Source organism: Bison bison, unplaced genomic scaffold (assembly GCF_000754665.1).
Source record: "Bison bison bison isolate TAMUID 2011002044 unplaced genomic scaffold, Bison_UMD1.0 scf7180017864136, whole genome shotgun sequence".
NCBI classification, from domain to species: Eukaryota; Metazoa; Chordata; class Mammalia; order Artiodactyla; family Bovidae; genus Bison; species Bison bison.
In genome coordinates this window covers 8,077,595-8,100,856 of record NW_011494708.1, presented here as the reverse complement: position 1 = coordinate 8,100,856, position 23,262 = coordinate 8,077,595, and the positions used below count along the sequence as shown (strand labels likewise).

General features: G+C 36.6%; 1 protein-coding gene across 1 annotated transcript in view; it reads right to left on the bottom strand.

Annotated features, from left to right (window-relative positions):
- PCDH7 (protocadherin 7) overlaps positions 1 to 23,262 on the bottom strand; it is a 477,252-nt gene that overhangs the window by 450,544 nt on the left and 3,446 nt on the right. The window contains exon 2 of the mRNA XM_010839942.1: positions 20,839 to 23,262. Coding sequence (XP_010838244.1) covers positions 20,839 to 23,262 — 2,424 coding nt within the window. The remainder of the gene's footprint in view (positions 1 to 20,838) is intronic.

Below are 23,262 nucleotides of genomic sequence, written 5' to 3'. Positions count from 1 at the left end.
TCCTCCATGAATAGAAATATAACTTGGAGAGGCGATATTTTAAAAGCTCTCATCAACCAGTCACTTAAGTAGGATTATCTGGAAGCCAGTTGATAACAAGTACCAGTGTTAATAGAACAAATGAAAGGTGCTCGGCTAAAAAAGAGAACACTAGAAGAAATGAAAAGCATCTAAAATAATTAGAAATTTAAGAAAAAAAATTATTAAGGTTTTTCTTAAGATCTCCCAGGCTATAACACTTTTGATAATCAAGGCATAAATAAATACAAGGTATGAAAATACAAGATTACACGGCTGTTTTTAGAAAAATACAATTTATGATTCAGATGAATTGTTCTATTTTTCAAGGAAGTTGCCTCCAAGAGGGTGTAAACATTCCAGTAATGTTGATTAAAAGCATCTATAGGACTCCTCTCTTGGAAATCGCTTTTCAGCATGTGTCTTTTTTTCCAGTCTCTTCAATGAGAGTAATAGTTCCCATTTAAAGGCAGTTTGATATGAGAATTCAGAGCCAACAGTTACAGTGAGCAAGTTTAGTTTTTGGTCAGCGTGACAGATAACAAAGCAATGAGGCTAACTGAATTGCTCATGAACTTGTTCTAATTTTAACAATCAAAGGAAAAAGCCATTAGAAATGCATAAATAGCAAACACCTGTTGAAATGTAAAGGAGGATGAGGTTCCAATTCAGCTCTCATGAGAACAGTTAATGCCTATGTACAACAATGCCAGATTGATGCAGGGCTGATGCAGAAGAAAGAAATTAAAGCCATATTATAACTTGTGTGAAGTCATTAACTAGTCCAACCTTCCTAAGAATTGGTTAAGTCCTTCCCCAAATACCTATAACTCCCATGATAGCCATTACTATACTATATTAAAATTACAAGACTATCTTTCATGAGACTGACTTCCTGTTTTATACACCTACTACCATGAGACATCAATAATTGGGGGTTAGATAGATGAATAAACAACACTCATTTGGACAGGTAACTTCCGGCAATCCTACTTAACATCCCTCCTCAATTAGGTTGATGGAGACACATCTTAGGCAAACTTCGAGATCTACATTTATTCTTATACTATTTTTAGTTATGCGATCGAGGAATACTTGAAATTTGCTGTTAAAAGAGAAAACCCCAAATTTGACAGTCCTTCATAGCTTTCTTAAGGCAGCTAGGATCTGGAAAACTTCAAAAACTTTCGATGTTTAAAATATTCTTATCACTTGGTTGCTTGGTACCTACTGACACCTGACTTCCTCTGAGACAATGAGAAAACTCAGCCTGCATGGTGGGAAAAATGAAGCTAGAGCAAGTATAAAAGCCTACAGAATGCCACAGGGGAAGAAAAAGAGCAGCACCTCAGACTATCACAAACTGTCTCTGCTGCAGAGCATGCTGAGGGGCTGAGAAACACAGATTGCCTAGTCTGATGTCTTGCAGAAGACTGCCAAGTGCATAATGTCCACTTTGCTGAAGCCATTATTCCAGCAATCTTCCTCCACAACTTGAAATCTACTGAGAGGATTAATGATCATTTTTCTGAAAGCAGCTTTCAAAAATGCCAGCATGCCCCCAAATTTCAATGCTTCCTAAACTGATTTGTTTGGGAGGGGGGTTGCAAAGATAAATGTATGACTGTGTTAAAACTTAATGTCATTTGAGTTTGTGGGAGTATGGACATGTGTGTGTGTGTGTGTGAGAGAGAGAGTGTGTGTAGAAATAAGCACAAACATGGGAAGTAGAAGGTGCATAAGATTTTATGTTTTATTCTCCAACACTTTGCTCGGGGCTTGATAATTTTTTCAGATCTTTTCAACTATAAATTTGAGGGGGGCGGAAATGTAGGTAATCATGAAAGTACAGAAAAATACAACTTCCTATGTGTATTCCCTTAGTTCTTTTATTTTTTACTATCTTTTGCCTTTGCTGAAAAAGTTCCTCCCCCATCCTTTTTTTTTTTTTCTTCTTTTTCAATTATTCAGTAAAAAGGCCTAGCAAGAAACCAGCTTAAATGACAAAAAAAAAAAAAAAAAGAAAGAAAGAAACAAGCCAAACATATTTGGGGCCTCTGAACAAAATCCTGCTTTTTTTTTTTTTTGTAAATTGAGACTTTCCTCTCTGGTTCTGAAACATGTTTTTTCGCTCCTTTCTTCAATAAGACATTTCTGTTCTTACTCAGAGTGACAAAATAATACATCTTCAATTCTCCTCCACAGATGAGTGCTAGGAATAAAATGACAATACCTATTTTTGGTAACAAGTAATTCTTTATTTTTAAAAACTGACTCTTCTAGGAAAATATTTAGCTTCAGCTTTGGCATCATGACTTCATTTTTGCCAAATCTCCCTCCATCCTCCTTGAAGATAGCTTGTTTACTATCATAGAAATGACATTCATCAATATCCAATGTTTCACTGTTTGATTTTTACAGTTTCTTATTTCCCATGGAGTTTTGAATACCTTGGGAAAATGAGATAAAGAAAAACCGAGTGATCTGTTCAACTTCAGAGATCAAGACCAAAATAAACCTTATAAAAGCTGCATCTGCCTCTCAGCCAGGATTGTACTAATGCGGAGGCATATTATATGGGAAAGTCATGCTTTTAGATGTGAGCATCTGTCTGCATTTCAACATCTTTTTCTATGAAATAGATTGTGATGAATAATTTCTTTCTGATACTATTAAATATCAAAACAAAATTCACAGCTCAAGTGGCAGTCCTCTTTTAGTCCTTACTGATGCTAGAGATCAAAAGAGCAGCATGCAGGTCATCTCTGAACACGAGATAAGTTGCACAAGAGTTTATGACATAGTTAATTAAAGGCTAGAAGCGTGGCTGGATTTCCTTTGTTTAGGCTTCATGCAAATTGCTCTCATTTTCTTCGCCTGGCACCTCTGTAGCCTGAAATGTAGAACTGAGCATTTCTGATGTAGAGAAATGTATACAGACATACAAAGATTACAGAAGTACTGTGTATGGATTGATTTTATATTCACAAGCCATGTCTGTCCTTCCTTCACAATAGGCATATGCTATCCCATTAACTATAATATGACATAGTGGGGACATCAAGCACTTTAAGTCCCTCAAGGTTTACATTATCTAATGATGGACAAACAATATGATAGATATTTGAAAGAATAAACATACAGTAAAGTAAATTCTTCACTGAAGCTCTTCTTGGGTGAAACAGCAGTTACACAATTGTAACTTACTTGCCATTAGGAGTTTCTGCCCCGTGCTCTGAAAAAAATTGTTCTTGTTTCACAAAAGAACAATCAAAAAGTTCAAAAATAATAGAGATGAATTTTCAAGAACACATAAGCATGCATTTTTATTGCTTTCTTACTGTCAAAGGTAGGTATTCATACTATTATTTCTGGGGACTGAAAACAATTCCCTTCCCTAAGTGGATTAAAACATAAAAGACACAAACTACAAGGTGTATCCAGGAAATATTTTGCTAGATTGACAACTATACATACAATACAAACTGAATTGTGGATTTCATCAGGTCCTTACAATTTGGTTATGCCGAACACATGGCATTCTTTGTCTTTTCTTCTCTTTTCCTTTTCTGAAAGTACACCAATATCTACATTGAAGTTTACAGATTCATCACTAATTATCCACCTTCAAACACTAAATTTGAATGATCTTTCCAACTCAAACCAAATTGTTCCATCTTCTATTTTGCTTATACTCCTACGATACACTAATGTTAAAATGTATGTATGATGCTCACACTTATAAGGCCAATGACTGTGCTGTGCTTGGTTGCTCAGTTGTGTCTGAATCTTTTTGACCCCATGGACTCCTCTGTCCTGCCATGCTCCTCTGTCCAGGCAAGAATTCTCCAGGCAAGAATACTGGAGTGGGTTGCATGCACTCTTCCTGGGTATCTTCACAACCCAGGGATTGAACCCAAGTCTCCTGCATTGCAGCCGAATTCTTTACCAGCTGAGCTACCAGGGAAGCCCAGGCCAATGACTAACACTGATTAATTTCCAGAGTTCTTTGGCTTTAAATCAGTTGTTTCCAAGTGGGAGTTCAACTTTTAACCACATGGTAAAGAACTGATCTGCTAGGCTCTGTAAGAATTCACGTGAGGTCTGGCTGGGATTATTAACTGGGTTCTTTACCAGTTAATCATATTTTCTTCTTATTAGTAGGACATAACAGCAAGGATGGCAATACTTGTAATACTTATTGTTAAACAAACAAAATTCTATGAATTATTAGGTAGAGTATGAAAATAACAGCCTCAAAAATTTGATTCACTAATTCTGAAACTTAAAAACTTTAAATCTTATAGAACATACACTAAGATCAATCCAGATCACAAGTGTATGGAGACATATAGCTGAATCCAGAGTTATATTACAAAGATTTATACTTTGAGACATCCACCTGTTGAATAAGCAACCTATAATAAAGTATCATCAATACATTAGGAAGACAGTGCCATAGCAGAAATGGGTATATCATTATTGTCATAAAGAAGCAATTTCAGATGGGCTTCAATGATACCCCTCTGAATTTAGGTGATTAAAAATGTCTCCAATTCTGTAAAGAAATTATCCTTCAATTAAAAAATAAATTTAAAATAAAAAAGAAAAAATGTGTATCATAAAGAAACATATATGAAGTTTAAATAAGGAAAAAGACTGATAAAATGTTTTAAGAGAAAAAAACTGAAAATGACATAGGTCATATTTTAATCAAATGCTTAATAATCAGCACTAGTTTAAAGAAAGGGCTTCCCCTGGTGGCTCAGGGGTAAAGAGTCTGACAGCCAAGCAGGAGACTTAAGTTCCATCCCTGGATGAGGAAGATTCCTTGGAGAAGGAAATGGCAATCCACTCCAGGATTCTTGCCTGGAAAATCCCATGTACAGAGGAGCCTGGCGGGTACAGCCAATGGGGATCAAAAAGAGGCAGACATGACTAAGGGTCTAAATGACAATAACAAACACAAAGTAGGTTTTTAATTTTTTTTAAATAAAATTTTATTCTCATATAAAGGCATTTCCCATCCTAATCAAATGGAAATTTACAAAAATTAATAAATTTGTTTTTTCCTAGTTGTATTAATAACTTACAGAACAGACTATGTGTGAATACTTAATGAAATGAATAACATTAAAACAAAATAACAAAAAAGGGAAAATATATTTATGAGGTGTTCCCCAAAGAACAGAATGGGTAGAGAGAAAATGGGAAGTGTGGACTAGTCTAATATCTATCTTCCCATTTTTTGATTTGAAGTTTAAGTTTTAAGGTAGTACTATTAAAAAAAAATTGGACTGAGTGACCCAATTTCAAGAACATAGTAAAAGATATTGAAATAGGAAAGTTGAAATATTATTGAAGGCTTTAAGAGAACTCGGTGAATTCAATTTCATTCTCACAGAACTAGTTGGCTATAGAATAGAGGTGTTCCCTGTACTTGGCATATGCACAGCGGTGGACAGGGTGGCCTCTGCAGCCAGACTGCCTGCACTTGAACCTCAGCTCGGACACTTTGCAAACTGTGGGATGGTGAGCAAGTTACTCAGCTCCCTCTGTGGATCACTTTCCTCATCTACAGAATGAAGACAATTACAGGGGTTCTTGGTAGGGCTGTTGCACTTATTTAATGAGATAATCTATGTAAAATATGTTGATCAGTGTGTAGAACACAGCATGTTGAATATGTTTAGCTATTATTTTTTTATTTTCCCACTGTAATTGAATCTCTGTGGGGGAAGGGATGTTTGTCTATGTTTGTTAGTGCCATTTCTCCAGTGCCTAAAATAGTACCTGCATATAATCACCTAATTGGCATAAAATAAGTATTTTCTCCCAGCAGTGTTAACTGTATTACTTTTCTATGTGTAGGATATATTTATATATATATATATATGCATATACATGGGCTTCCCAGGTGGCACTAGGGATAAAGAACCCACCTGCCAATGCAGGTAGATGTAAGAGACATAGGTTCGATCCCTGGGTCAGGAACATGCCCTGGAGGAGGGCAGGGCAACCCACTCCAGTATTCTTGCCAGGAGAATCCCATGGACAGAGGAGCCTGGCAGGCTGCAGTCCATGGTGTCACAAAGAGTAGGACAGGACTGAAGTGACTTAGCATGCACATATTCATGCATATACATATCATACATATATATACATACATACATACACACAGTAGTTTCTTATGAAAGGTAAAATACTAAAAATAAGACTTTTTTGTAATGAAGTAAATTTTAATACTCCTGACTTAATAGCATTTGCACTGGTTTGGAAAAAATAGGCATTACCATCTTTTGTCCCTAATGCCATCTCTGTATATAAAATTGGTCCTTGTGTTCAACGAAAAGCAGATTTAGATATGATTAAAATAAATTCAGATTTAGGTTATACTTATTGCCATTTCCTTGAACAAAACAACTGTTTAACTTGCCGTTTTTAATATTGGGGGTCAAATGTAAAGTTAGCTCAGAAAGTTTGTACTTCTTAGGAAAGATCTATTTGGTTGTTATGCTCCATCGCCTAGAAATTCTGATAAAGGACAGAGAAAAGAGCTTCCTTTTTCTGGCATTGATGGGTTTATCCTGTGTTATACCTAAAATATCACCATTTCCTACAGCCCAATGGATATATATATAAATATAGTTCCCAGGCTGCTGCTGCTGCTGCTAAGTCATTTCAGTCGTGTCTGACCCTGTGCGACCCCATAGACGGCAGCCCACCAGGCTCCCCCGTCCCTGGGATTCTCCAGGCAAGAACACTGGAGTGGGTTGCCATTGCCTTCTCCAATGCATGAAGGTGAAAAGTGAAAGTGAAGTCGCTCAGTCGTGTTCGACTCTTTGTGACCCCACGGACTGCAGCCTACTAGGCTTCTCCACCTATGGGATTTTCCAGGCAAGAGTACTGGAGTGGGGTGCCACTGCCTTCTTCAGTTCCCAGGCTACTCATTATCTCATTATGTATTTTATCACATGAATTCTTAATTTTATTATGAAAATGAAAAGACACAGTGAGGGGGGAAAAAAAAAAACAACTTGATGTGTCCATGGATTTGTATTGATGTACCGTGTTGCATGCATACATAATAATAGTTTGTGAAGAGTCACTCAGAGCATGGGATCAGCCTCGGTTAAATGTTTGGCAATTTCTAACTGCTAGGGGGAATCAGACTCACTGGATCTTTGTCAGATCAATCATACCACTATGCATGATAATCCACTGACACTGTCCTTGAAAAGGATTAGTAAGCCTATATTATTGCTGTTTCAACCGACTCCCTCCACCCTTTAACTCCTATTATTTTTTATTTGAACTTTAATGCTAATAATATACTAGATATTTTAGACTAAATATTAACATCATCATTTTAAAAAATGCTGTTACATTTGTGGAACAATTTTGGGACTATTCTATACAAATATTGATTTTACATAATTACTATACCTGCATGAACTTATATCAGTTGGCAAAATTAAAATAACTAAGATGGTATTTAATATCACCATCTGAGTCACCAGGAAAGCCCCATTTAATATCACAAATCCCTGTAAAACTTAAAAGTGCAAAAAGCATTCAATGATGTGCATAAAAAGTTAGACAGACATAATGAGCTAAAAAATGAACTTCAAATTTTATGCACATGCATACCCATTACACGTTCATATTTTTTCACAAAAGCTATAGTAATTTTTCATCATTGCCAAGAACATATCTATAGGGCTGCTTTAGGAAATCGATAGAAAAAAAGGTTCTTGTAAAATGGAAAGGTTTAAAATGGAAGGTTCTTTTAACTTCTTTACTATGAAAGTACAGACTGTATGTGGTGAATGACAAGCTCAAGAAGAAACAATGGTCCAGCCCAACGTGTTCTGCTCCAGTCAAGAATACATTCTAGTGTTCTGGCAGGACAAGATGAGCGCACGGCCTTTAAGAATACATTCTATTTTGGAGTGAATTGTGTGCCCTAGAAATTCATATGTTGAAGACCTGACAAAAATTAGAATCTTTCTGAGGCTAATTTATGGTTAAATGATATCAGAAGGGTTAAGGCCCTAATCTGATAGAACTGGTTTCCTTAGAAGAAGAGAAAGGAACACTAGAGCTCTCTGTGAATCTGCTGGCACCTTGATCTGGGACTTCTAGCCTCTGGAACTGTGAAAAAACAAATTACTGTGGTTTAAGGCACATAGTCTCGGTATTTTGTTATGGCAGACCTTGTGGACTAACACAGACTCTGTCTTGACTGCTGGGGATACACAGCAGGTATTGTGGATTAGAACAAAACGCACACAAAAGCCTAAATACAAAAGCACATAAATTAAAATCTATCAGGATTTTACTGTGATTTTACTGTGCTAATGATAACTTTCAGGTTTGGAGAATTATTTTGGAGGAGAGTTGACTGCAAGTAGCTGAATGCACCTGCTTTATATAGAGAGGATGGGACCTATGAGGTTGTTTTTTCCCCAGTTACATGTGTCACAAGGAGCAAATAACGGAACCTGTCTCCTGGAGCTGTTAGGAGAAGTCAATGTTATAATGTGGTATAGACACCGTTGCAGAGTGATTGACACAGAACTAGAGCTCAATAAATGATCATTCAATGTTAGAGACTGGATATGAGGAATGGAAGAAAAACTTCCAGGAAATACAGAATGGAAGAGGAAAGGACTGTTAAAAAGCAGTAAATTTATTTAAAAAGTATCAAAATGGATACAAACTATTGTGAGTCTTTCCTAAGCTACTTGCTTTGCAGCAATAAACTATTTCTTTTCCCTTTTCCCATTTAGATGTCATAGGCTCTGCAATGACTTTGGACAAAACCCAGTGTCTCCTGGTCTATGGACAGGTACACACCCTAGTTGCACCTTGATCAACATTACTTCAAAGAAATCGACCAGGATAAGAGGACATCAGAGGCTTCGAATAAGTGATTATGACAAAACAAACAAAAAGCACCAAGAAACTGAAACAAAACAAAAAAAAACTTTTCATATAATATTGCAGATAGTGAAAATATTCCAAAAGTGCAAATGCACTTTAAGTAGGGCTTAGAGAAATTCATAGATATGGAGAAATACTATCTCAAGTTACAGTAGTGTTTTATAAGTCCCAAACAGTTTATGTGACCCTCATAAACCCTGTCATATAATCAGAGCAAGGGTTATTATGTAAAATGACAGAAGATGAGTTTGAGAGGCTTCAGGACTTGAAAGGACTTACTTATACAAGGGCGCACTGGCCAGTGAGTGACACAGTTGGGGCAAAAGGCAGATTTTCCTATCACCTTATCAGGCTTTAGTTTTCTACTTTGTCAGAGGCTGTCAAAAACCAAACCAGTAAGCAGAAGTTAGGAATTTCAGGGGCTCTAAACTTCAAGTCTTTTGTAGCCTGACCTACCCTCTGCAGTCAGAATTGAGAAGGGGGAAGTGTTAAAAATTCAGCTTTCTGGGATATCTATAGGAAAGACCTTTGATCCTGTTGCTTAGTTTCTAAGTCCTGTCTGACTCTTTGCGACCCCATGCACTGTACCCCACCAGACTCCTCCTCTGTCCATGGGATTCTCCAGACAAGAATACTGGAATGGGTTGCCATTTCCTTCTCCAGGGGATCTTCCCCAGGGATCAAACCTGTGTCTCCTGCTTGGCTGGCAGATTCTCTGTCACCAAGGGACCTGAGAAGCCCTTAGTAAAGACCCGAAGTGAAAGTCAAAGTGTTAGTTGATCAGTTGTGTCCGACTCCTTGCGACCCCAAGGACTGTAGCCCGCCAGGCTCCTCTGTCCATGGGATTCTCCAGGCAAAAACCCCAGTAAAGACCTAATAGCACTCAATTTCTGAGAATTTAATTAAATTAAGATAAGAAACAGCTACATGGCAATAATATGGCAACTATTTTGATTACAGTAGTCTAATAATAATAATAGGGAGAAGGTGAGTGTATGGCCACGAAGTGGTTGCATTTTCCCCCCTTCTTTTCTCTTTCTTTGTTCCTCTTTTTCTCAAGAATGTACAGGGGTAGAAAATGAATGAAGATAGAGAGCACTGATACTGCAGGCTGAAAACCAAAACCAAAACCAAACAAAACAACTAGTTAGAAATGGGAGAAAGTAAACATTGACTACTTTTTAACACCAGTCTTACAGTCATATAAAGCCGAGACATCTAGTGTCATCCCTCTGGTCACAAAATCAAGGACACAAACATTTGCTTTTATCAGGACTGAATACCCTTTGCTGCTATAATCTTACCTTACCTCCTGACTCCCAGCAGGAGTCCGAGACACATGGTGCCTTAAAAGAGTTCTCAGTCTTCTAAACTAGGGAAGGCTGTTCACCCTTCTTCAGGGTCCTCATCAAAATCCCCATTTCTTAAGAACTATTGATCTTTGGGAGGTGCTGACCTCATTATCTGCTTAGAGCAATTTACACCCAGGTGTGCTAAAGACAGAATCAACTCCTTCAGAGGTTATTTGCAATTAAAAAAAGGCACTTCTTAGAATCTCAGGACTTCTAAGGAGTGCTTTTGAGTTGTAAGGCATTTCTCAGCTTCACTGCCCATCAGTCCACAAGAAGGACATATCCCCTCTCCTAGACTTCTTTCCTGAGTACATCAAGTACATGTTTCTCTTTACAGATATGCTAGACTCTCTTTAAAAACAACTGCTCCCCAGGGAGAATCAGAATGAAAATGGAAAAAAAATAATACATTATCAGTGAGCATAGGTTGGCACAGTGAATGAATAATGCTTGCAGGGATATATAAATTGACGAATACAGAGACCCATGCATGTGCATGGGCGTGCATGTATCCATATTTCCTCACAGATGAGGATCTCCCAAAAAATCCTGAAAACCCATATGTCTACACACCTCTTCACAGCCCCTCAAAATATACCAGAAGTCTACCGTGTGACCAGTGCCTCCCTCCCACATTTGCTTTAGTTTAATCTTTTTGAAGGGTTTGGTGTTTATAACACCACTAAGAAGAAGCCAGGAGGGGGAATCAGAGAATTGCTCATTTGGTACAGAAACAAGAGACACACATCCTGCAGAGAAAGCAGGGACTCTAGCCAACCCGGCAGGTAGCCCTTTATCCTGGAGACATCACCCAGCAGGGAAAGAAAATAACAACTAGGATGTTCTCAGAGTTTGAAATAAAAGAGGTCATGCCACAGTTCAGTGATCTGATGTGGATGGATTTTCAGGCTACTTAGCACTAAAGCCCAGGCCCTTTGATCATTGTTTGTTTCACAAATATTTAGGGGTATCTCCTGTATGCTGAGCACTCTAGCAGGCACTGGGAATATCTTGATGAACAAGACAAACTTGGGGGCAGTCTCTCTGAGCTTCACCTATCCCTTGCCTTAAGTGGTAGTATATTATTTTTGCACTAAAGAGTTTTGTTTTACCCATCATTTTAATTACAAAGCCTTGCGTAGTGTATAAAAGAGAAAGCAAATCAACCTATTCTCTATAAAATAGGTGGATTACAAAAGTTATACACAACCAAGAAAAGTGTTTTTCAAAATTACAGATAGAAATTATTCCCAGAGACATTTCAAACTGTGGAATTAATTACTTCTGGAGGATATCAGTAGTTTTTCTAGAGATAGCCTCAAAAATAAATGATAATCTTGGTTGCTTACCTAATTCTTGAAATTTGTCTGTTTTTAATCTCATATGGGGCTGTTGTTTACAAAATAGGGTAATTGATGAGATCTTCAAGTTATACCCACAACACTTTTTTTGATAGTATAAAGTGTAGGTTGTGACTAGAACAAGTTTGAAAAACTGGGTCTGTTCTAATTCTTTTGGGAAGAGTTTACCCAGGTAAGTCTAAAATATACTATATTCAAAAGCACAAATTTCACCATTTCCACCAAATGTGTTCAGTACTTTTGAATTCTCACTGGCTATTTCTTCCAAGACTTGATAAAGTTCTTTGCTAGTTCCATCAGGGTCCTGAAAAAGCTATTTGTTACTCCAGTTTCCTTACCTCAGCAATAATAATGGTGCTTTTCCTCAAAGATTGCTCTGAGGAGCAAACATGAGTTCAATGATTTGAAACTTTAGAAGCATAAGGCAAACACAATCTATCATTTTTCTGCTCTGTAATCTTCTTTATAATACATCAATTCCATGAAGACAAAGACTTATCTTATTTTTCTTTGCATACTCAGTATCAGCTGATATTGGATGTGTTAAAGTAAATAAACTTTACTTAAATCAGCCTCTAACATCCTCATATTCCTCTTTAGTTTTTATAATGGAGAATGAAGTATTGCACTGTCATTTAAAATAAAATATCCAAATGTTAAAAGATATAAGGTGGTGGACTGCTCTGAGTCCATTTCGATTTGTCCATAGGCACCTCCCTAAAAGGTAAATTCCAGTAACTGAAAAGGAGAGTGGTCAGGAGATCTGAGGTGGAGAACATTTGGGAGCAGGGGGTTAGTTAGGGCAGAGAGGAGGTCTGTGCAGGGACAGGAACCAATGGCAAAATGTTCAAAGATGGAAAAAAAAAAATAAGAAAACATTAGAGGGATGATAATAGACATCTCATAGCTTGCTGCTGTTGATTATTCTGATTCAGCTTTTAAGCACACTAAAATCCTTGGGATTGTTAGTACTTTTTTGTTTTGATTTATTATGTTTTCTAATCATAACAGTAAATAGCCATTGTTTCCCATGTGGAACAATCTAAAGGGGTGGTTCTCATTCCTTTTGGGCTACTTCCACAATAAGACAAATTTTTTACATAGCAACCAAAAGCAGGGAGTAATGGAGGCATACAAACACAACTGAAATAAGGATTGCACAAGAAAATATTTAGCCTCACTGTATGAATGGCCTACTTGAATTTTTTCTGCTTTATTTTGCATCTTTCAGATTGTAGTAGAAATTCACAAATTGATTCATATACCCAAGTTTGCAAAATTGTGCCTTAGAATGCTCTTTGTGAAGGTATTCATAAACATCCACTCCATGTGGCTACACGTTAGTTTATCCCAAAATTCTGGACATTTTTTTCTGTTTGTTTTTTTTTTTTGTCTGTAACTTGTCTTTGAGTTGATGTGATTCAGTACAGGATTTTGTTTAAGTATACATATAAGGAAGCTTACTACTTTAGATTGAGAAAACGTAATATTTCCAAGAAGCCAAAAGTGGTAAGAAGTTTTTGTTTTTTACCAGTTTCTTACACTGGTCCTGTGCTCAAAACAAAATGAGAGATTGATGATAATTAGGTTTTATTGAAGAATTTCACTATAGTCTCAGTGATATTTCTGAAAATTTCCTTTTTGCAAAATTAAATAAATAGCTAATAAAATAAACAACTTGAAATACATGCTTTAGTATTTAGAAGTGTTAGTGAGCATTTCTTATCACTCTGTATATTTATGTTGTTCCAATATTTTTTTTTCTTAAAAGGCTTTTATATTGACAATAATTCACCAAAAAATTCTCAAGAATCTAGAATTCTTGGTCAGTATCTCAAAACTTGGGGAAAACTTTAATAGGGCAGATGGTATGATAAATATATTACAAAATTATCAAAGTTTATATATGGAACACTTATTTTAGGCACACAAACACATACAACATAACAAACAGAGACATAAATATACAAAGAGAGTTAGAGGAAACATACAGAGAATTCTTGACTTACCTAGAAAATTACTATTTGTATAACTAAAATTCAGCTACTTGCTTTCTCAAAAATATATAACATGCTGAATTCTCAGAAGTTGCTTGAACTTATGTTATCTGACATCAAATAGAATAGTCTTCTGATAAACGAAAACTAAAAAAAATAGGTAGCTACATCTTCCTTCTGAATGTGACCACGATGACTTCTGTGAATCTAACTCAAAGGTTCTAAATTTTCTTAGGAAATTTAACAACAACAACAAAGTCATGAAAATTCTACAGATATTTTGGTCAATATTTCAAGATTAGGGGAAAAAACAATCCACTGGCAGTGCCTGTGGTAAGCACAAAATAAATCTCTTGAATTTGTCTTAGAGAAAATACTTTTTATAAATGTTGCTCAAGGTCTTTGCATATAAACCGTGGGAGCACACACAAACACACACAGTGGCATTTAGAAATACACACACAGAATGCGCAAGAGACACTACCCTTCACTCTAACAGAACTCTCTCCCTGGTCTGGAAAAGGCTTTGAATATGTAACGCTTTAAAACTATTGAGTAATTTAGGATTTTATTCATAGTCATTATTTAATGTATTATAGACAGAGACTTCATAGACTTACTTTTCCTTGGTTTACACAAAGCCAGAGTCTTAAAATCATTGTTGAAATACATTTTTAGATTTTTTTCAAAGACTTCATTATTAAATTCTGATAACTACCTCCCTGAGAATGTAGCTCCTGGTAAATGACACCCACTAATAGCACATTTCTTTATTAATACTGTTTCTTTTATAAGTTTATTTATTTCAATACTGTTTTTCCTTAAATGAGAAAAAAAAAAAAAAAAGAAAATCAAATGCACAACAAATGGAACAAGCAGTGATTGGCTGACACCCCACGGCCAAGGGCAGGCTCCAGCAGGTTTCGAAGTAGCAAGGTCATCAGAGTATGGTGCATAATGGAGCATCATATTTGAGTGGAATTCAGCCAAACACAGTAATGTATGGATGTAGACGCATCTGAAAGAAGGAAAATAAAGATTTATGCAGGTAAAAAAAAAAAAAAAAAAAAAACCTCTATGAAGAAATTTCCCCAATGGCTTATGCCCAAAATTGGAATGTTGTGGTGGAGGTTTTGGAGAAGAGAATTTTTATTTGCAAATTATGTGTTTGTAAATAATAAATACATCCAGGTGGGAAAAAGTCAACTTGGATGAATCCTACTGGAAGCTGTAATAGTTTTAAGTTGTTGTTTATAAACAGCATTGTATTGTAGAGTTCAATACAAACATCACTAAATTCCTGAAAATAACCCTTTATCTGCCTTTAGAATATTAATTCACCAGAAGTGATAATTAAGATTAGTTTTAGTGGTTTCAGCTCAATTCTTCTTGGAATGTGATTTCTCCCACAACACTAATGCTAAATAAAGCACTGTGTAATGTTCTGAAACAGAGTCACTGCTTTAGAAAAGATTCTAAGGGCTTTTAAAATAAATAAGATAGAAAAGCAAAGCTGACTCTCTCTTTATGTATATGTGTATATATATATACACATACACACACATATATACGTGTGTATCTATATATATATGCACAAAGATTCTACTATTTCTATAGTCATAAATGTAAACAAATGGATGACGAGCTTTGCTATAACCTAGAATTTGGTTATATACAGGTTAAACATAAAACTCTAAACAATTATCATAGTAAATTTTCTATATATAACCTCTACTACCATCCTCTTCTAGGAAAAGGAATGTTAAAATATCTGAGGGCATTAGTGGCTATGATAAAGCAATGGTTTTGTTACATTTTATTTAGCTTTAAAAATAGTATGGGTTTTACATTTGAAATTAATAAATTCACCAATTTGTATTTTACCAATAGGTTCAATTTAGAATGAAAAAGCTAGATTGGTAAACTGCCTACCAAGGAAACAATTCAATTGAAAAATAATAAAATGGCACTTTCTTTAAAAAATAGAGGAAAGAAATAGTCCACAATTGTGTGTTAAGGACGCTATTCAAGTAAAGTGCATCTGCAAAGTTGGCAAAATGAAGAACAGTGTAGAAGCCAAAGGGATCATCACTATTGATGGAAAAAGTAAAAGATCATCCCAGTTAGAATGCATAGAAAGTTTTTTTTTCATAAACAACATATAGAAAGCTTTATTCATTTCCATTACAAATACGTTTTTATTGAGGATATACTAAATGCTATATAGGAGCTTATGTCTACTGTCATTGTTCTGCTAAAATGAAAAATCCTCTTAACTTGTTGAATATATGTTCTAAACCATGTTAAGTTATTTTAATGAATGCCATCAATTGCTATCTTATATAAGGGGGAAAAACTATGAATTTTTGTTAAAAATCTATAAAATTTGGAATACAATTTCCCCAATAATTTTACAGATAAAAACTAGAACCCAAAGCAGAGTTATATATTACTGCTAAAAAAAATCAGTTTTGATAGCCAAATATATAGTTATACCTACATAAGAAAACCTCAAGAGATTTCTGTCACTATTGAAATACATACAGAAAAAGTTACAGAAATTTAATTTTTTTTTTCCTACTGGTAGAATGATTAAAAAAAGAACACTGGACTCTGCATTCCATGAGTTGGACTCTAGTCCACCTTATATCCCTGATAATCTTACTATCTCAGTCAAATAACTTGCAAACTAAGCCTCAGTTTCTTCTACAAAGTGAGGAGATCGGTTTGGTTAATATCTTTTAATTGTAAAATGTGATATCTCTAGAAATTTTGACATTAAACATTTGATTATGATATATTTTATGTCAGTTTTGTTTGTGTTTAAAGTTTAAGTCTCTTCTACATATCAATGTATGAATATCACAGTAAATAAGAGCTTAATGGCACCATAGTTAGTTTACATGAATACGTCTGTTTGTGTGTCTGTATGGGTGTATGTGAGAGAGTAAGAGAGAGAGAGGGATTATGATACGTATTTATCACAGGAGTATGCTTTTCCACATGAGATATGTACTTACTCAAAAATAAAAGATAACAAGAAAGAATGTTTTTGTTACAGTTGTCCAGCTGCATGATTTACTTACAATTATTAAATTGATTTTGTGGTCTTAGGTCAAATTCATTAACTGACTTAGGAGAAGTTTGAGATAAGGTTCAAATGGTCATACCTGGACTTCAAAAAACCCGTATATTCATTGCAGATCAAATCAGTGAATGACCCTTTCCTTGATTCACAGACATCCAGAAAGCCAAGAACTGTTTGGTAGATAGCTCCTGACTAAAGACACTGTCTAACTTTCATCAGTCACTAGCCTCTTGTCTATGATTTCTGGCCATATGTAACAGAAATCCCACCATATGCAGATTCATTCTGCCTCTTCAAAGTGTCCTTGGTCATAGATAGCAGAACCATATTGTAGAAGTAATGCTTATGGAGTTAAAGCAGAAAGCTGTGGTTGGCATCACCATGCAAATGCATTTCCACTATAATACATATGGTATAACATACATTCACAAATAAATCGATACTCAGTTTTCTTAGTGCTTAGAACTGTAATAAATGATGGCAAGTCATTTCTTGCTTCCAAAATCTAAGTAATTAAAAAAATAATTTCTGCCATATCTTTACAAAGTATATAATGGATATATTGACCACAAATTGATCAATTAAAGGGAACATTATTCTGACGACATTCAGCAGTTCTTTTAGGCAAAGGAAACTGTCACTGCAGTTAATACGAATTTTTCTTGAGTATTTCAGGATCAGCTACAAATAGAGTTTTAAGTTCATGTTTATTCAAGCTGTATCCTCTATCTGCTTGCCAAAAGTAAAGTACATTACCTTCCATTTACTAAATAAAATAAAATTTTTACTTGCCAGTATGTTATCTAAATAACATCATGGCAAAGACAAGCTTGACAGGAGTTGAAAATAATACGCAAAGTAGGAACTATAGTTTTATATTGTCTATTAATCTTTTGAAATTATATTATTTTTAAGACAATTGAAAAATACTTAACACGTAGTAAAATGAATAGAAAACAGAATGCTTCTGCTTTCATTACAAATCAAAAGCACAGTTGAACTTCCAGGTCACAAAACTTTAACAACCACCAAGGCCAGATTTACCAAGTAAAGGAAGAATGAAATGAAAAGGTGGATAGGATACTTAATGCTATCAACGATCCCTATTTTTCTCAATTAGACACATTATTTAGCTGAGAACAAGGGCTCTTGTTTGAATTGCAAAGGCCTAAAGTATGAAAACCTGGGCTACGTCATCAAATGTGCGGATTTCTGAAATAATTCCAGTATCTCTGCAACACATTATCTCCCAGATTCTGCCCAGGAATAACTATAGAAGATTGATTTGACTGTCTCTAGAACCCATGAAAACAAACAAAAAAGAGGAGGGGGCATTTTTTTACAAACTTTCATTTCTACAAAGCTGTTTAACTCATTAGAGCCTAACCATTAACAGAACTTAGGAGCAACACTTATTCTCAAGAAGATAAAAACACTGGAATAGACATCATTTTCATTGTATCACAAATAAGGAACTATAATAAGGTAATTCGGGAAAATTATAAATTAATAAAGGCTTTATGTCAGACAAAATCTTCTATTTTTTAATTAATCCCTACCATATGAAATTTAAAAATCGCAACTCTCAAGATTTTCTTTACATAAATTCAGCATTAAATGGGAGAAATTATAAGAAAACTCTGAATTAAAAAAAAGTTCAGGTTTAATCAAAGAAAATACATTTTGGTTATGTTTAAAAAGGCAATATCTTTTAAAAATAAATATAGAAAATCATCTATCTACAGCACAAACAAAAATGAGAACAAAAAAGATCTCATTATGCCAGATGTCAAAACAGAATGTAAATTTGTAAATGGATCCCTTGTCTCTCCTGACAGCAATACTGAGTAGATGAAGCATATCAATTACTATCACTAATTACATTAAGGGGAATATATTTCATTTGCCTTTATTTCATTTTAGATCAGCTGTTTATCGTGGTTAAAACTTTATACATCTTTCAAGTGCTTAACAACATACACGTTTTCCAAAGTTACTTTTGGCAAACTGCATGGTTTATTTGAGTGGCTTTGTAGGTTTTTCTTCTGATATATGGACTTCCTTGTTCAGTTAAGAGACTAACACCATACATTAGTTTATTTATAAGCATTTCACTTTGCCTTTTAGACAGGATGCCACCACACTCTTGATATTGGCTGTTTTAAATATTCAAGAATATAGAGCTAACCCTATTTGATGAGTCAAATAAAACTTAAGTGACAGAACAGAACATAGGAGGTAGTTGTATAAAATATCTATAAATCTGCCACTTGATATGTCCACTCAAAAGTTTAAGATTACATAATTTAGAATGCAAATGTTAGTCAACCACAGGATACAAAGTTCTTTTAAGATGACAGTGAAGTAAGTATTCTGCATAAAGATCTTTTCACATGCTTTCTCTTAACAAATTATCATTTTCTAAAGAAATCTCTACAAATCTCTATTTGTGGGTTCTATAACTAATGTTATAAAAGTGCTGTTACTTTTAACTGGAATCTTCCTTGTTTATAAAACAGATAAAAGCACCAAAAACAAAATAGAAATCTGCCTCTAAGCCTAGGTAAAGCAATAACAAACATATTTTCCACTTGGCATATTTCAGTTTAAAGGAAATAAGACTCACGTACTTGAAAAGACATCTTTATAAAAGTCATTTAATTCAATGTAGTTCAAACCTGTGTTTTCTTAGATTGCTTTGGTAACTGGATATAAAAGCATACTGTCTATTTCTCCTTATCCAAATAGCTACAATAAAGGAATACATCAAAAACATTTCTTTATAATGCTTATTTTTAAAATTATAGAAAACAACAAGAAATTAATATTTATCTCTTTTCTGTACATTTAATGAGCCCATCAATAACATCTTCAATGTGAGCCTAACAATGTGAGGCTATAAAATAAACTTTTTACATTGCCTTAATTAAGATCACACATTCCACATGCAAAACATATTTAATAGAACACTGTTTATTGGGTATTGCTTGACAGACATAAATATGTTTCCTGAAATGTTCTGGCGGTAAGAAATATGTGATGTTTTATTAGCAGAGTTGCTACAGCTTTAGATACAGAAGTTTCCAAACGGTTTTCATTTGTTGTGTGTCAAATGTTGATGGGTGAGAAAAGTAAACTTTGTGAGTTATACACTCACACACATATTACACAAAACAAAACTTGCAAAAATAAATTATATATTTTCTGAAGTTCACCTCAGAATATACTTTGCTTTTTTTTTTAGTTTCCACATTTCACTGAGAAACAACTGTGTCAAATATTCCATAAAACCTTTATAGTCTCTATATTTCACAATGCATACCAAAATATTCTCACACACACTACACCAAACATGAACATTTTTGTTACTTGGTTTAAATAATACATGATTCATGCAATTTACTTTTGCTTATGAACTTTTCATACCAAATACATATACTACAAATGCCAACTGCATATCCTCATAAAAGCCTAATTGTATAGATACTGCAATATTAAAATGTAGTTTTTTATGGCATTTACATATCATTAAATATTTTTAAGTCAGCATTTTTGTCAGTCAGCATTTCAATATCTCAGACTTCATACTTCATTTGCATGAATCAGCATCTGCTTATCTGTAAAGTTCTGCATAATGTATAATGTAGCTAAAACTATTTAGTGTCCAATTTGCATAGACAGCAGTAGTAACTTTAGAAATTTTGTCTTTGGATAAAATTATCCACTTAGTAGCACAAAAGAAAAGAATTTTAGGTTAAAACTGGCCATCCAAACAATTCACACATATTTATCTGGAAACAAAAAATGTAGCATGAATTAGAATTGTCAAACACTAAGAGAAGCATAAAATACCACTTACAGTGTTTCCCTCTGTAACTTAGTACACTCTGGTATAAGGTGCAAACTATAGTGGTGTACCTTTTGTAAATGTCCTCTACTAAATAAATGGTATAAGAATTACACCAACATTAATTTCCTGCTATTAAAAATTTAACTAATAGCTTTAAGAGTGAAGACAAGACTTTGCAGAAGATGCCCTGTCTTAGATATTTAAATATATGTGGGATGCATCTTACCTGTTTGCTGTATTTGTTATTGGTTTGACAGCTGTACTCAGAGCAGTGATCTGATCCAATTGAAATGTTGTCTCCTGCTCCCACAAATGTATTAGCTGGTGGTAGATCTTGTACGGCCTGGTGTTTTTTTCCTGCAGTTGGTGACTGGGGGTGAAGCTGGACAGTAGGCAAGGGGGAACTAGATTTGTAATGCCTGGCCAGGTCAGGACTGCCAGGCCCACCATTAACTGATCGGTATCGGCCCATGCTTGGGCTGTCTGACAGCTTCTCATTGACACTATCATACCTCTGTCCATTTGGTTTAGAAGCTTCTACAGTGACAATGCTGCTGTAGAGTGGCTGCTTAGATTTTTTGTTTTTCTTGTCCTTTTTAGGTTTTTTAGATTTGTCATGCTGTTGGGGTGTAAAAAAGTCTTCATGATCTTTTTTGCCAGCTTCATAGCCATTTTTATTTTTGGACCGGCAATATCTTGCCATCACTACAATTAAGATGATTAGAATCACAGTCATAATTCCAGCAACCACCCCAATGACAATACTGAGTCTCTGTTTGCTAATTTCATAGCTTGGGTCACCAGCTATATCCTGGGTGAGTGGGGTGTGCAAGCTTCTGGCTATCTGGGAGTCAATCACAGTTGCATTAGAAACACTTTCATTGACAAACACATGCACCAGAGTCGTGGTAGACTGGGAAGGCTGCCCACTGTCATTCACTTGCACCACCAACCTGTGCAAGCCATAATGCTTTTGGGTGAGTTTTCCCACTAAGGAAACCACACCACTGGTGGAATCAATCTCAAACAGCTTGAAGGGATTCCCTCCCACAATGCTGTAGTTAAGGTCTGCATTGATGCCATCATCACTGTCTGTTGCCAACACCGTAGCTACTACTGTCCTGACGTTACTCGAAGGTGGCAGTAAAGTGTAGGAAATATTTCTGGGAAGGGTGACAGTGGGAGCATTGTCATTCTCATCCATCACAAAGAGAGAGACCGTGGCTGTTGCAGATCTGGGGGGATCTCCTCCATCCACAGCTTTGACTCTGAAAGTGTATGTGGTCTGATGTTCTCTGTCAAAAGACATCGTGGAGTAAATAGTCCCCGTGTCATTTTCAATGGAAAAAATGTTACTGTTCTCCTCTATGTATAGGCTCATCTCTGCATTGCGCCCCTTGTCAGCATCCATCACTGTGACCATTCCCACGGGGCTGTTGGGCTGTAAATTTTCTTTCACATAAAAAGTAAAGACGTCCTGCATGAACTTAGGGTCATTGTCATTCTTGTCAGCCACCTGAACAATCACTGTGGTGCTGCCCTGTAGCACGGGGACGCCTTTGTCTCTGGCGTTAACTTTAAACTCGTACCTGTCAGTCTGCTCGCGGTCCAGCATGGTATTGACGAGGATGTCCCCAGAATCGGGATCGATGGCAAAGATCCCCATCACGGAAGAGTCCAGCGAGTAGGCGATTTCAGCGTTTTTCCCACTGTCCGCGTCTGTAGCCAGCACCGTGGCTACCCTCTCTCCGGGGATGTTGTTCTCAGGAAAGTACACCTCTACCACTGACTGGCCAAAGACAGGCGGGTTGTCGTTGGTGTCTCCCACCTTGACAATCAGGGAGTTGTTGCTGGAGAGACTGGGGCTGCCCGAGTCCACCGCTACTATGACCACGTTGAACTCCCTGGTGGTCTCATAGTCCAAAGGGGCCGAGGTGTGCAGGAAGTACTTTTTCTTGTTCTGGTCGCCCTCTGTGTCACTGGCCGGCTTGAGCTGGAAGGGCACGTCGCCCACCACGGTGCAGGTGACCACTCCATTCTCGCCTTGGTCTCGGTCAGACACCTGTACCAGGGCGATGGGGGTGTCCACCAGAACGTCCTCGGCCACGTTGGCCACCCCGTCCTTGAGTGGGATACGCCCGATCTTGCGGATTTCAATGGACGGCACATTGTCGTTCTCGTCCTTGATATTAAGGACCACCGTGGCTTTGTCTGTCTTGGGAGGCTGCCCGCGATCGCGGGCCATGACCGTGAAGCGCAGCTGGTTCACTTCCTCGCGGTCTATACGGTGCAGGACACTGAGCCAGCCGGACGTCTCGTCTAGGCGCAGCAGCCGCCGCACGGACTCGGTAGCCGCCCCGAACACATACTCAATCTGCCCGTTGACACCCACGTCCAGGTCGGCGGCACGCAGCTGCAGGATGGGGGTCCCCGGGGCGCTGTTCTCGGCCAGGTCAGCCTCATACACGCTCTTCTCGAAGCGGGGGCTGTTGTCGTTCACGTCGGTGATGAGCACCCGCAGGATGGCCTGAGAGGAGCGAGGCGGGTCGCCACCGTCGCGCACCCTCAGGGTCAGCTCGTAGGAGTCGCGCTGCTCGCGGTCCAGCGCCCCCTTCACGATCAATTGCGGCTGCTTTTCGCCATCCGGGGT